This window comes from Ciconia boyciana, chromosome 9 (assembly GCF_034638445.1).
Source record: "Ciconia boyciana chromosome 9, ASM3463844v1, whole genome shotgun sequence".
In the NCBI taxonomy this organism is placed as follows: domain Eukaryota; kingdom Metazoa; phylum Chordata; class Aves; order Ciconiiformes; family Ciconiidae; genus Ciconia; species Ciconia boyciana.
Genome location: NC_132942.1, coordinates 26854305 through 26870900, shown reverse-complemented (window position 1 = coordinate 26870900; position 16596 = coordinate 26854305). Strand labels below are relative to the sequence as shown.

The 16596-nt window shown below is 39.3% G+C and overlaps 1 protein-coding gene across 2 annotated transcripts in view; it reads left to right on the top strand.

The window, feature by feature from the left end:
• The window catches only part of MMP2 (matrix metallopeptidase 2), a 36921-nt gene extending 34168 nt beyond the window's left edge, over positions 1–2753 (top strand). For both annotated transcript variants that reach the window (XM_072873830.1, XM_072873829.1), the window contains 2 exons: positions 81–190; positions 1540–2753. In XM_072873830.1, the coding sequence (XP_072729931.1) occupies positions 81–190; positions 1540–1596 (167 nt within the window). In that variant the 3' untranslated portion in view covers positions 1597–2753. The remainder of the gene's footprint in view (positions 1–80; positions 191–1539) is intronic.
• The last annotated feature ends 13843 nt before the right edge of the window (positions 2754–16596 follow it).

Here is a 16596-nt window from a genome sequence, read left to right as displayed (position 1 = left end):
TGTTGAGGACTCCCTGAAAAATTATGTTGAGTTTTAACATTAAATACAGATTTGTAATGCAGGGATATAATTTTCTTCAGGTATAATGAAGAAAAGAAGAAGATGGAGCTTGCATCCCCTAAATTCATTGCTGACTCTTGGAATGGAGTTCCAGATAATCTCGATGCTGTCCTGGGTCTTGGTGACAGTGGTAAGCTGTAATTCTGATTTAAGCCACTAACTCTCTTATTTGTCTGCTGTGAAATGTATTGGAGACTTTAATTTCTTGTGGTCCATAAGTAGGAGCCAAATCCCCATTCAGCTTTGCAAAGTACTGGTTCAAACAAACTTTTTTGTCTCTTTATTTTCCCATTAAATATCAGTTGATAAATACCCTACTAATCACAGTTTAAACTTTTTAAAATGAAACATTTAGGGAATACAAACTCTGCTGAATATTTTTACCCAAGCAAATAATAATAATAGTTATGCTAATTTCCCTTTTCATGAAGGTCATTTAATTTCAATCTGCTACTACTCTTTATCATTTACTTCCTTGATGCTGAATGCTTTGCAAAGCTTAACAAGGCAAGAAACAGCCTTTATTAGCATCTTCCCCCTTTTCTTCCTTGCTTTTTTCCCTCTTTTTTTTTTTTTTGTAGAAAAAGGCTATATACTGTCTTGTTTAAGTATCTTGAAGCATCTTATGACTTTCCATTGCTATGTTATACAGATCTAGAAACCTGCTATACAAATGTCAGACAGGACATGGAGGAAAGTAATCTGTGATGCAATCACTTTTATGTCAAGATGTCCCTGAGGCTCAGATCTGGGTTCATGTTGGTTTTGCAGTTTGGGCACGGGGAAAGTCAGCTCTGTGGGGAATTCTCTTTCTAGTGTAGTTTGAGACAGAGACTAAAGTGACTCCTGCCACCCAATGCCTGATGCACGGGACGTCCTAACACCAGAAGGCATGACCGGGCCAGTCCCTATGGTTTGGAAATTTCCAAACTTCCTGACAGCTCCATAGGTTCCTCAGTACCAGCATGCAGTCAACAGCATCACTTCAGCATCATCCTGCTCTAGCACAGCCAGAACTCAAGTATGATAATCTCCTTGATTACAGGCACAAATGGGTTGTATTTTGCTCTTTTTTTTAACCTCCTATCAACTGCAGCTGAGAGCCTGGCACATGATTTTAAGTGGCCTCATATTTTGCACAGATACATGTAAATGTCTGGAAGCACCGCTGATATCACATGAGTCTCGACTCGATTACATTTTCAACATCTATTTTGCCAGCAAACATTTCTTCCCAGAAAATTCTGGCTCACAAGATGGTAACCTGACTTCAGGCTCCATTTAACAAGACCTCTCTTCTCCACAATGGGAATTTTTATGTATTTTTAAAATAAACCTTTTTTATTGTGTATAAATATTTTGGGGAAATAATTCTTTATTTAAGCTCATTAAGCTTCATGAAATCAAACAGACAAAAAAGCTTTGATCAAGAATTATGTGCTCCATAATCTCAGTACGCTTTTTTATTTACCTTCACAGGTTACACCTACTTTTTCAAAGATCAATACTATCTACAAATGGAAGACAAGAGTTTGAAGATTGTTAAAATTGGAAAGATAAATTCTGACTGGTTGGGTTGCTGAACTGTACGAGATATTAATAACCAAATATTTACTTTTTCGTTATATGCCTTATCTGTAATTAGAAATAGATCTGAATGCTAATTACTGGACCAGTCTGGTACTGGCACCAAAACATTAAGTACCAGTACTGTACACATCAGATAATTTAAGAGTGTTTGCCTCCTCAGTACACAAAAGATGTTTACGTATATATTCTGGTACAATTTTTCAGTTTTCATGCTAGTCATAGTAATGTTAGTAACAGAACATCCATCATTCTTTATTTCCCTGGTGCTTAAACAAAGCATTGAAACCATTGGAGACTGGATCACACCCCTGTGTTACACACATCCCAAATAGGCTCAAATGAGATGTACCAGTAGTGCACTTTGATTTTTTTTTTTTTTTAAATACAACTCTTTTATAAATAGATGGTTTGTCTTGATGTTTTTCACCCTCTTGCGAGTTTGATCATTACTTCCATTTATTTACATAATAATACAGAAAGACTGTCAAAGGCACAGGTTGCCTCAGGATTTGATTTGTGTTGATGCATGATGGAATCATGGCAAGAAACTGTGTTAAAGTATTGTTTTAAAGTACTTTTTATTTTAATACCTTAGTTAAATTTAGCAATTTGCTTCATGCACTTTGTTACTACTATATAACTTGTTTATATGGATGGAATGACTCAGATTTTTGAAGTCAATGCATTTTACATAAAATTCAAGTATTATTGTTTAACTTGTTTTATTTTTCTGTTCTTTACAATATTGGGGTTTTGTTTGGTTAGGTTTTTTGCTTATGCATTGGGCAGCAGAAAATGTTCTTTTCACAATCTGATGGAATGTTTCTCATTAAAAAAATAAAACAGAAAAGAACGTCCCACACGAAGTGCCAATGATACAAATAAAATCAAACTACACTGTCAACACTTCTCATGGCCAGGCTTCCTTGTATCATTTGAAATTAGAAATTCAGTAGCATGTTACAATGAAATACCTCTCAAAGGAAAGACAATATTACCCCAGTATATAACTGCATACTGGATTTATTTAGAAACCTATGTTATTTTCTCTGTTAGTTCTAAGCTGTAACTGAAGCAATTTATATTAAAGAGATTATATGGTCCCACGCCTCCACGAAGCCTGCTGCCTTCTCAGAACAGTTTACATGCCTGTCTATTATCCATGCTCTTTCTGCTTATCAGCAGGCTACCTCACCACAACCCAGACAGGAAGAGTCAGCACAGACACAGCGGTATACATATCCTATAGGGAACGTAAGCTTGAGAAACACAGATCTAAAACCTTACTCCTGCCCATGAGATCAGACACCATTTGGCCAAGGATCTTATCCAGCTCCATGCACATCACAGAATCACAGAATCGTATAGGTTGGAAAAGACCTTTAAGATCATTGAGTCCAACTGTTAACCTAACACTACCAAGACCACCACTATGCCATGTCCCTAAGCACCTCATCCAAACGTCTTTTAAATACCTCCAGGGATGGCGACGCAACCACTTCCCTGGGCAGCCTGTTCCAATGCTTGATAACCCTTTCAGTGAAGTAAAATTTCCTAATATCCAGTCTAAACCTCCCCTGGTGCAACTTGAGGCCATTTCTTCTTGTCCTATCACTTGTTACCTGGGAGAGGAGACCGACCCCCACATGAAACGCTTTGTGAGACTACGGACTGCATCATGCAAGTGGTCAATCCAGATCCTTCTCAACACATCTCTCGCATTGAGTCCATGATTCATAGAACTGGCTAGTAACCAACTAACACCTGAGCCAACGATCAATTGCTTTCTTCTCATGTCCTCTACAACTTCATGTTTACACTCAGTGCTTTCCTGTTCTAAGCAGAGTTTTTTTACTATGGTATTCTGAAAAGATACCGCTTCTAAAGTGGCTGCATTTTCCAAATCATCTTTCCATTGCACACTATCCAGATATAAATCCCACTTTGGGAAGCTGTTGATTACTATGGACAATTCTCACCTGGATGAACCAGTACTATTTTCACCTATGCCAAAAGAAAAGATGGCTTATCTCCTTCTGAGCATCCTCATTCTCTTCAGAAATCATTAATTGCCTTCCCAATTAGTCCTGCACCAGAGTCAACAAAATAAGGCACAAAACAAAATAGCTGTAACTGCAAAATGTTAGTGTTGCAGTTTTTACAGACACCTGACAACCTTCGCAGGATTGCAGGATCTTTTGAGCCATTGCAGGGATGTATGGTCTCTCCTGACCATAAACATCTTCCTATACTAGTATTGAAAATATTCTGTAGCTTTAATGACTGCCAGGAGTTCCTTTTGAGTGTGGCAATAATTCCTCCCTAGAGAATTTAAACTCTGTTTTAAGCATCCTCAATAACCATCCCCTCAAGATTTTTATGTTCTTGTGTCAATACTGCCCCAAACTGCATGCTCTAGCATCTGTATTTAATACGGAAGCTTCTGAAACATAGATATACTAGAGGAACATTTGCAATGAGCCTTTTCAGCTCTGAACTTGCTAAATCACGTTTCTACTGATGACTGAAATAGTTTCCTTTTCGTCTACAACTTACATATATGTTTTGCAACATTGGCAAATCTACCAGCTTACTTTCTGTAATAAGACCATAATCCTACAAACCCTGCACATCTGGTGGGTTTATGGAGTTCTGCTCAGCTTCTTGTTTTGTTCTTGCCTGTCTAAATCCATTCTCCAATGACTACATCACTGGCAGAAAACCAGAAATAAATTTTCTATCCTTAAATCAACTCACACTTCTTTGGGTTCAGTTTCAGACTGGCAACCTTAAGCTTATCACAGGTCATTTGTAAACACATTTGTTTCTGTTCATGAACTAACATTTGCCAGGTTATCACCTATGCATATCAGATGACCTGGAGGAGTATACTGACCCTTCTCATTAACCTTTCACATTTGACCTGTGAAATGCCAAAAGTCACAAAATGTGTCCTGAAAAGGTCTTTGAGTCTCATTCCACTTGCTAGTAGCCACTTTTAAAACCTCACTGTTGGAACCCAGAAACACCCTGCTCCACCTCCAGGATATTACCTAGTCATGATAATTGAGAAGAAACTTTAAAGTTACTTTAATGCATTTTCTGTAGTTAGGGATGCTTTTCTTTTTCCTATGGCCAGAGCTCAAGAAATTGTACATTTCCTCAATGATTTTGTACCTCCTCTTTCCTGTTTGTAATGAGTTAACTATGAGATGGAAAGTCCTTGCCTGAGCAGCATTGCAGCTTTGCCTGTAGCTGGCTATGTCTCATACTGATCTGTCCCACTGACTTGCTTCCCTGTTTGACTTTGGACCTGCCCCATCACTATGGACTTTCCTGGTGATCCCTGGCCTCTTGGCTGAACCAGATTACCTTCCCCAGGCCTGCTGTTTTCACCTGTCTTGGGCACTGTGAGACTGTGCCCTTGTCAGCAAGGCCCTTGCCTTTCCTGCCCTCAACACGTTCCTCCTAAGACGTTTTCAGAACTGAATCAAGATTTTTACCTACCTTCTTTACAGAGGTAGAAACAAAGGCCAAAAGCATAAGTGTTTATCTCAAAGCCATATAAAACCCAGCACAAAACTCTATCAAACCTTCACCTAACTTGTTCTACTTCTACAGTTTTATTACATTGAAGTCAGGTTCACTTCGGACTTTTTGGTGTCAGGGTAGAGGTGCACACATGCTGCACAGGGGCTTCTTGCGACATGGAGAGAGCTCAGACACTCTTGCTCCTTGAGCTGAAAGAAATTTTCTATCATCAGTTATGAGCAGGACAGGCTGTACACACCCAGCAGGGCAGTTCCAAACCAATGGAGTAAAGGGCAGTGGTTTAGTAACCGCTCTGTCACAATACATAAAAAGCAGCCAAGGCTATAATAAAATGCCACAGATAGACACAGCAGCCTGAACTGCGAATCATGCTTAACAGTTTCTGTCTCACTAACACTCTGTATTTGTTAAAAAACCATTTTCTTCCTGCTATTCTGTCATGATTTTACAAAGCAGCAGTTACCCATAAATTTAAGCAATTGACTGTAACTGTGCTGTTCTTTAAATCAGGAGGAAGTAAGTCCTTTGGGCGCATTTCAGACAAATTATTTCTGTTTATGAACCCAGACATGCACGGTTTTAGCAGCAAAGACTAGGTGAATGAACATTCTTCTGCTTTTGGAAGAGATTAAGCCAACGAATGAGCAGGCTTTGGGCTCTGTGTGATCGCTGCAAATGCAGAGATTTATACCTGCAAGTCGAAACAGTCTTGTTCCAGACTGGTTATGTAAAACGCTCATAAGTACCAAGGTGTTTCAACGTAGGGAACTGTAGTAAGGACAAAAACATAAAACTGGAACAAACCCCCCAAAACAACAACAAAACCAACAACTCTGAGACTCTGTCAGAGAAATAGCACAGTCAGGCAGAACTGGAGGTGTCTCAAAAGCTGCCGGCAAGATTTCTGCATGCTGAGCCTGTCAGTCACATGCTATTACTTGTAATACATCTCCTTCTGGCATTGCCTTTTAAAACAGAAGTGAGGGCAAAATGGCATCTTAGGGTAAATTGTCCAGTTCTGAGATTTACAGTTGCACACAAACAGACATGATTTCATGCACAACTAGCCAGGAAGCTGGGTACATGGCTTCCCCCCACTCCGATTGCAACAGCAAGTCTTTACTTGCAGAAATAAATGGGCTCAAATTTTCCAGGTATATGATATTCAGTATAAACAAGGCAATTCAACAACATTCATTCATTCTCATCATTACACTAAAAATGTTTTTTAATAAAATCTCCAATTAGTCTTTTCTTAATTGAAACAAATATTAAGAAACCCCATTATTATTTCAGAACTCTTTAATCTACTGGAGAAAGATATGGCATGAACCATTGCCTAGAAAATAACAGAATCTGAAAAAATGCACACTTTATTAGTGGTAAAAACAAGAAACCTGTGTACCAGGCTACCAAAAGAAGTGAGAGGCCTTTTTTTTGTGGGTTTGGTTGGTTGGTTTGGGGTTTTTTATGTCTTCAAATCAAGACTCCCTGCCTTTTTGGATAATATCCTTCACTCAGACAAATTATTTGTGGTGTTAATACAGCATATTTGGGGAAAAAATCCTGGCCTGGACCAAGTGGGGATTGGATTAAGTGAACCAATGGCCTCTTCTAGCCTTGAACTGCCTTAGGCTATGAAACAAATTTATATAATTTTAAGAAGTATATACAATAGCTTTTTAAAATTATGTATTAAATATATGCCTGCATGTGTACACACATATACACACACAAAGAAATAACTCATGGCTATATTACAATATCTTATTTAATATTAAGGATTTCATATGAATATTAGAATAGAATAGAATATTTCAGTTCAAAGGGACCTACAACGATCATCTAGTCCAATGGCCTGAACACTAAATCGACCTTAACCTGCTTGGCACATCATACCAGTTTTTCCCTTCTCCATAAAATATGCCACATTCTGAGCAAAGGACAATACGGTGAAATAAAAGTACAAGTATTCAGTCTGCACAGGTGTTCTTCCTTGGTAGCACTAGTGGAGATAACAGTCAAGAATTTCAAAATAATCAGTAGTTTATTGGTTTTATTGCTCAAACAATAAGTAATTTCTCCATAGCTGCAATAGCTGAATGAGTGACCATTCAACAGGTCATAGCAGCTTCTATCAACACTACCAGGTTGGTCAGCCTAACCAACGCTGGGAGGGCTGTATCCACACTGCCTGCCGATACAATATCTGGATCATTCTTTCACGTCTTTTTGCAAATCCCCAAACTCCTAGGATACTTCTAAAATTCAGCTTCAGCCAACTTCACCATGCGCATGCTCAGACTCTACCAGACAACCAACAAGCCACTCTGAAAAAAGGGAGATAAGACTAAAAGGCCTCACGTCACTACAGGTCTGCATTTCCCTTGCTAAGCCTGCTGCAGACTCCCTGCACAATGAACCAGAGGGTGACAAAATAGAAAACAGTTGGGCTTTGAGCTGTCTGTTACTAACCAGTGCTTTCCTCTGGGACTTCTCAGAACTATTCCTGAGTGACTAACTCACTTTGCTGTTAAGAATTTGCTAGCATTGCCAAAATAAACTTAAAATTGTAAGAGGATAATTGTTTTAATTTACATTAGCCTGGAGCTTGGCAGTCTGTCCCTGGAGTTATTTGGAGGTGGTCTCCCCTTCCTAAAAGACAGGAATTCACAATATTAAGCTATGCAAGTGGGCTTGTTTTTCATGTCTCTAACCACTGCTCTAACCTTGGACTGCTTCACAGCTTTATTCTGTCTTCCCTATGCCTATTACAGCAGCCATAATACTGCTGCCAAAAGGGCTGAAGCTAGAAAGCAGCTTCACATTCTGCAGTTGAATGCCAGGCAATGATTAAGACCCAGCACCTCCACTGCACAAAGTTTCTAACCACCACTAGCCAAGGAATTAGGAAATTCAAGCACAGGTCTCCCATCCAGTGTCACATCAAACAGCCACAGAGAATTTGACTTACGTAGAATCCCACCACAGTAGAGTTCACTGCTACAGGACAGCAGCTGACTATCCTATTAGGCAAACCAAGCTGAAGCAATTTACCAAGAGGCAAGTCCTGCATGCAAAAGGAAGACAATCAGTCTGCTTTCTCTCTGTGGTCAATGCACTAACTGTTGAACCTAGTCCTCTAGAGAGAGAGATTTCTCACTATTTGAAGACTTGGCAAGGCTCGTTAAATTCTTACATTTTCATGCTTTTCTTTTCCATTAAGAAACATGTACTTTTCAAGACCACTGACAATTCTCTTGTTCAACAGCTCAAAAGTATGAAGTAGGAGGACCTACCCTGAAAATCCTTTTTCTCGTGTCCCATGTGGTCAAAGAGACTTCTATTTATGCCCTTTTAAAAATCCTCGTTTGTAGGACTTTGTAGGACTCTCTTCTTCATAAATAATGCCTTTCCTCCATTCTTAGATTTAGATGCCTTCCTATGTAGTACAGCACAGCACTGTCTCAGTCCTCTATCTCTTGTCTTGTATCACTGATTATGTGTGTACAATTATGGCTTAATTCTATGCTTAAATCGGTAAATTCCAGTTCCTCTCACTTTCTGCAGTATTTTTTAATCTAGGAACATCCTGAAGCTAAAAGGGAGTAAGTTTCCAACCCAAAAGGTAGAGCACCTCCCTAACGGATCTTCAGCTTTCAGGTTTTGCTTTGGCTTTTGCTTCAAGCAAGTCCTTTGAGGAAATGCATAATATGTCAAAGTACTGGCCTTTACAGATTTTGTTTTGGTTTCATTGCAGTTTTATCATCTCTTTATTCTTTTGTTCTTTCAGCTTCGTTTCTTACATAAACAACTAGACATTGGGACCAAAAAAAGAAATTGGTAGGGAGGAGTTAGCCATTACCTGTAAATCATCATTTCAAACCCACTTTAGGAAACAAGACTATGTCACCTTCAGATATTTTTGTCTACATACACTCTTTATTTTTGCATGCAAATTCTGTACTATGGACAGAAAAATTGGGAAATATCAGACAGTAGAAGTTGCAAGCAGATGTGCTTGATTTTCTGTATTTTTTTAGTGAAACCATGAGCTTAAGTAGAGCTTTTCCATTTAAATCTCAGCCCTTGGCTGCTACTACATCCACTACGTAGACTCTTCTACTTTTGATTTCAAGTCCAGCATAAGGGAGTTTCATCTATATGTATTCGAGTCAGAGAGGCCACATAAGAATTTTAATGCCAACTATTTTCTTACATATTTATCCTAATAAATGTGTAGATATTTATCTATATTTATATTTGCATAAAATACTGTATACCTGCATTAAGCAGAAGTACACAGTTGAGAGTGGACACTTGGTATGCAAAGCATGGCAAACTGACAGCAAGACATATCCCTATGTCAGAGGTCCTAATTAAAATAAACAAGACAAAAAATGTGGCAAAACCTGGAGAAATTAGGTAGAATAGAGTGAGATATTTACTCTACCTAGGTCTCAGAAAACCTGTTACAGGCATAGGAAATCAATAGCACATCAGGATTTAGGTCATATTTTCTAAAATATTTAGGAGTCAAAAAATTGCAGATGAACCTAAACTAGACCATGGTAACCACCTCCTGCTTAACCCCATAAAGCATTTTTAAGAAGGGCCAGCAGGTGTCTAGACACATCATTTGGCCATGTTGTTTTTGACAAGTTTTATGCATAATCACCACACTGAGATTGCATTAAACTGAAGACTTCAAGACAAGGTTACTTTACATCCTTTCTAAAACTATTTTCTCTTCAGGGTAAACTGATGCTTGTCACAACAGGGTCATGCTCTCAGCAAGTACTCTTCACTTTGTCTACTAGAAACACAGCCCATCTTGCCATGTGGCAAACATGCTTTTCTGAAAGATAACCAAGCATTTAATTAAAAAAAATTAGCAAATTTAAACCCTAAAAATTTACAAAATCCTCATATGAAACTGCAAACAAATGAAGTTGTTAAAGAAGTGACAACTCCAGAGCTTCACATTTCCTACTCAGGATCTGAATCTGTATTTCTTCTTCACACAGGAGATCCCACTGATTTTTGTGGGTAAGAATGTAGTAAAGAGCTGATTCACCATTCCTGATGTTTTGGATCGAGGTGTGCACACTTCCAAACAAAGATGACACCATTAGGCACAAGCAGATTTTAGCAGAGAAATGAAGAATAAAATCTCAAATTTAAAGCAATATTAACATTTCATCATAGGCCCCTTATCTGGTATGTCTCCAATCATAGACATAACTATGCACTTGTACATCAACCCTATTTGAAAGATGCTCGCAGATGGCATTCTTATCAGGTTACCCTCAGTACAATAAATACAATTGATTTTTCCACTGTGTTAGCAATTCTTCACATTAAATTATTGAAAGCCATACTCACCAATACATCCAGAAAGCTATTAAATATGGATTGCTTATAACGCTATGAGATTTCAGTCTCCCATGAAATAGACACTACAGTGGATTTTAACCTGTTGAAGGCTTTCAGCATGTTAGAGCTAGTAATCAAACCATGCAAAAGCACTTCATCAGTTTTCACAAGATATTATGACAGGAAACACAACTAGACAGGCAGGGTAAAACTGTGCAGGCAAGCTCTTGTCCAGACAAAGTGGGAAGCTTGCCTGGCCATTCTGACATCCCTTTGTGGTCTTGTCTATACCATTATTTTTCCAGCTGCTAGCTCCCTACCTGACACCCTTCAGTGAAGGCAGGAATAAGAGAAGTTCTGGGCACTTTTTTTTCAGTTGTGCAGTACTAACCTTCCACAACATAAAAGAAACATTTTTTTTTTCCCTCATTGAGACCAAGTTTTCCACTAAGACAGGTCCCTGCATTTGGGACTGTATGTCAGAAGTTTAGTTTTCTGGTCAAAAAAAACCCCAAAACCAGAAAAAGAAGAAGAAGAAAAAAAAAAGAACACTGGCTGCAAAGGTGGCCCAGAAAACTGGCCAAGGAAGCCTCCGTAAGCTGATGATGCCAACACTGTGGGTTCCCCAGGCTGCACATGGACAAGGACCCCATCTTGGTAGCTCTGCTGCTTTCACAGAGAAGAAGGAAACCCATCATTTTTGAGAAAAGGATTCCATACACTTGTTCCCAACCCTCCCTAAGAGAATGATGGCTCTGTGCCACCATCCTTCCAAGCCACACAGACATCTGCAAGCAGGCTCAGAGTTATGGTACACCTAGTACGCGAGACTGCCTTGGTCCAGCCATGGCCTCCACCAGTGCTACGCTGACTAGAGGGAACCACACAATGGGCAACCCCAAGAAAGAAAAGCTGTGTAACTAATTCTGCTGCTCGACCACTATCAGAAAAGCACCTTGAACATCAGCTGAGCATGACTGCTGACTAGTACTGCACAATTAACTTTCCCAATGGATAGCTTTTCTCCTGTGACCTTCTTGGAGAGCTTAAAAATATGAACGTCCCAGCATTCTTTGCACAAGTGTGACAAAATACACTGGAGACACAGTGCTACAGACAGCACGAAATAAAAACTATTTGCACCCACTAAATGAGTTCGGATAACTTATTTGCACTCATTGACAGAATGCGTGACTCTAGCATTTAAGCCTGGATTCAGTTAGGGGGAAAATCCTGTAACTAGGATTCAGGAATGTGAAAAGTTCCCGAGAAGATGGGAGGGAATACTCCTAAAATTGAAAGCTTGATTCTCAAACCTTACAGGGCCTCTGCACGTGAAAAATGAAAATATTTCTTTTTAAATAATTCTAGTCCTTGAAACGTTCTGTTCCATAAATTCTAGCCATGCAAAACCAGATGTGGTCTCTGAAAATCAAAACTAACATCATAATAAATATTGCTAAAATAAATTATGTTTCTAGGGCACACTGGCAGCTTTTAGTGTTCCTGAGAAAACTGTCTATTCAAAGGTTGTTACACACAGGCAGTGAAGACCTGAATTCATGGGGAATTCTTCTTTTATGAAGTTGAATGGTCTAGAGTGAAGGGAACACATTCTTTCTCATCTTCTTAAACTTTACAGGTAAACACCAAGCCTAATTCACCTTCCTCATCTCTCGTCGGAATATTTCATTCCTCCTCATTACTATTTTAATCACTGCTGGCAAAGGCTATGCTGTATGGAACCTGAAGGGCTCAAGAACACACATGTTACAACATCCATTTAGGTGCTAATTTTTTAAATTAACTTCAGCTTTTTTCATGTGTTGAACTGGCCCTGGTTTCTCTACTTAAAAAATTAAAGACAATGATTCACACTTTGTCGGTAAGTGTACCATGAATCCTAACTACTTTGCTATATAAGTGCAAAGATCTCTCAAAGCCATAAAAGAATCCAGACTCCCAGTTCCATATCCCTTCCTCAGCACAATACAGCCTCATAGGAGAACCACCTTCCCACACTTCCTAATCAAAATTTTATGAGAAAAGAGGCCCTCTTGGGTTTCACACTCTTTGTGGGAATACATTCTAGTTTTTCAAAAGTGAAAAATCACCCAAAATGGACCAATGGGAAATGCACTGTTGTTGTCAGGTATATCTGGAATACCATGATTAGCAAACTATTCAGAATTTCTATTCCATTTTCTCATTGAGGAGATACATGAGTAAAATTGACTGCAGCAGGTAAAGAAGCAGCTCCTAGAAAAAAAGACACTCTTTTAATACCTGTACCTTCATAGAAGATGTAGCTCCCTTGCTCGCCAATGCTAAAATTCTTAAGAATTATATTTAAATAATGGAGTATGACCTGAATAACTGTGGCATGAGCTGAGCTGCTGTAGACACCACATGGCACACTGTGAAAATGCCACAGGAGCCTCTGCAGAAGTTACGGTGGAAATAATATAACCAAAGTTCATGAGACTTATACAGTCCGACTTTCTCCTAAGTTTGGAAATAGGCTGCATCCTCACTAGACTCCTACATACAATTCCAAGGTAGGCAGCTTATTCAGAAGGGCATTTATGAAATGTGGATGTAAACTGTAAGTGTTCCTGAAGTTCAAGGATAGAAAAGCCTCTGCAGTGCCAAGAAGTGGCTTTACAATAATTGATGGGTTTAGAGCAAACCGAGGGAGAGTTATTACAGTTGACACAGCATTGCTTCTAGTTTGATTTTATTTCCAGAGTCAGCAAACAGGCTGTCATAGACAAACATTTGAAAAGAAAGAGCTATTCTGAAATACTTGACTTTAGGTAAGGTTTTCAGATAAACTAGACTATCAAGTCCAGTAACCAGACAAACAATGCCACTTGCAGGCTAAAATGAATCACTGCACCTGCCACCCTATTGAGCTCGTTCAGTGAGAACTAATGAAAAGTGCCTTCATCAAGCCCAAACCCACTCCTCCCCCACAGCAAAATCATGGCCCCAGAACAAGCCTGTGCACCAAAGGCAGCACAGAAAATAGCTGTATCCCTCTGAGTCCTCGATGCAGAGCAAGAGACTGCCAAGCAGGAGGCTTGCAGGATTTTCTTCTCTTTGTGTCAGTTTTTTTGGGGGTAATTCCAAGCTATTCAAAAAGATAAAGGGTATTTAAACATCAAAAGGAAAGCATATTTTGTTGGGAATAAGTGTGAAAATGCATTTACAAAGGCATTTCTTTAAAGAGAGGGAGAACTGTTGTACCATCTTGCACTACTCTCAGATACTCTGCTATATATATGCTCCACTATATATACACTCCGTACTCATTTAGGGGAAGCTTTTTCCTTGAGCTTGTCTGTCCCTCCCTCCTCCCCATGTCCCTCAGGCTCTGCATTTTAGTGACCAACCCTTCAAGCCAAAGGAGGAAAGTCATCCAAAGCCGCACAGCCTTCAGCCAGGAGAGGGTGGGGAGTGATTGAGACCGGTTCAAGGCATTTCCTCATTGTAGGAGGTAAGTCTCCCACAGCAATTCCTGCCAGTCTGAAGAGCAAAGATCCTCTTCATAACAGCACAGTGTGCTGCCAGTAAACCTCTGCTCTGGCCCACGTCTCAGCAGTATCTCAGCCATGCACTATTTATATTCCAACCCATTATCTGTATTTTTTCCAGACACGCACATTGTTAAATTCTTTGTTCTTTAAACTGATACCACCTGAATGTAATTTTAACAGGTCACCTTACTGCAATTCTCCAGTATAATTCAACACATGAAACTGTTTATTTAACTCTAGAATTTCCTTTGCAAAATCATTTTTTAGAGATTTTGGCACGTGACCAGCATGCCAACTTCTCAGCCCAGAGAACAGGAAATTAGGCAGGCCTTGCCTCTACAAATAAAAGGTATGGCACAACTATGGCATCACAGTGAAAATATAGTCTGAAATATCTTTGTGTGCTTGAGAATTGAGTAGATACAGTGAGAAATCTTGCTAATTAGGAGCAATGATTGCTGCACACTCAGACCCCCTGTCTTTGGAGAATGACAGAGGAGGAAGGGCAGTGCAATCCAGTCTCGGATTAACAGTGAAACTACAGAGCTACTGGCCAATAACTTCACAGGATTAACTAAAACATGTAGAGGCCATAAGTGAGGATGACCATAGAAAAAGAGCAACGGAAGTGGTAGAGTAAATGGATTTCTGAGATAAGCAGCCATGTGGCTCATCGCTGCAGAGATTATGTCTCTGTTTCATCCTTGGGAAGCCAGCACTGGTCTCGTCTCCCCCATGTCATCCCACCCTGTACATCACTCAGCACTCACTGTGGGATCCTGAGGGGCAGCAACATAAAGCTACACTTTGAGTCCAAAAATTATTCTTCTTGACCAAACAGCTTTCCCAACTGCTACTGCACTTGGGCAGATACCAAAGCTTCAAGCATTATGGAAATATTAACAAAGTATTGACAGTATAAAATAAATATTCAAGCAGCTCAAAACTCTAAGGTGGACTACCTTGTCATTAGAGGGGCAAAGCAGAGGTCTTCCTTCTGCTATTATTTGCAAGGGGGAGGGAGGGGATCACCAGAAGAGGAATAATCATAGACAAGGTAACAGATAAATTATTACTATAGACAGAACTACTGAATTCCATTCCAGCACTTGGGCAGGTTTCACACAACTATGGAGAGTTATCAGGATATAAAATCAGTTCAAAACATAGACCATGCTCCTGGCAGGCTCTTTACTGCACCAGATGTTTGTCAATAAACAGGAATTTAACTGTGCCTCTATGGCATTTCATTATCTGGAGCTGAAGAATACCACTAAATACTTCACATTTATATAGATTAATCTATTCTCCCTTACTGTCTAATATCCATCACGATCTAACCTATATTGGCAAGACCTCTCCATTTCCCTGGTGGGATGGGTACATACTATTAACATGACCAGGTTTTATCTGTATCACAGTGCTGGTGGCTATTCACAAACACGCCTTTACTTTATCAAAATGCAAGCTTATCTTGTTTATTAGGGGAAAAAAACATTGACCTAGAATTAAACACAACAGCACTGCAACATGGATAAAGGAGGGATGTTCTTTTCTTCCTTCCTACTTGCACGGCACTTTAACTCAGTCTTCACGCTGAATTTGCGGAAGGGAGCATTAAATTGAAGGCTCCCTCCTCCCCCTCCAAAGTGCTTTAGAACAGTAGATACCCATTTCAACATAAACGTGGTACATAAAATTCTGATTGTGCAGAGGCTCTGTACTGCTTTTGTAGCTTTTACTCTTGAAGAAACATTGTGATAATTTAGCCTGATCTCCTTAAATGTCCCCTCAAATTTCAGCCACTGATTACTACGTCTATCACAGTCAACTTTCAGATAGGCAACAACCCTTGATTTAAAGGCTATAAACAATGGAAAAATCACCACATCCAATGACTGTCTTTTTAAGTAGTTCTGTTTCCACAATGCCATGAATGACAGCTTATTTTTCATCCAACATGAAGGATATGAGGAAACCACAGGACATGATTGTGTTCCAAATCATGCTGTTTACGAACTATGTGCAAACATACAAACCCTGGTAGCTGAGTGTCTATCCAAAGCCCTGTATCAGACCTCCAGAGACCAAGAATTACGCTGTTTATACATGTGCACAAGAATTTCATATCCAATATAAAATATGCTTTCAATGAATTTGTCCATAACGCTCTTTACTCTTCAAGATTATTGACTGCAGATGTGTTTCTTAAAGTGTGCTTCATGTTAGTTCGCTGAGGGCAACTTTGTTTTGTAATATTCACTCAGGCTAACCCTGGTGACCTAAGCAGAAGGTAGAACTACTTGGTCTTCCTAGAACCAAAGCATTCGACAAGGTTAACTTCACATTTTCACAAGTTAAATTAGAATAAATTAAATAACACAACTATTAATATTTAATTTTTTTAAAAGTGTTTCCACCTTATTACTGTGTCCATCTTTTCAGGCAAAGACACAAATGAGGTCTGGACCTATCAACC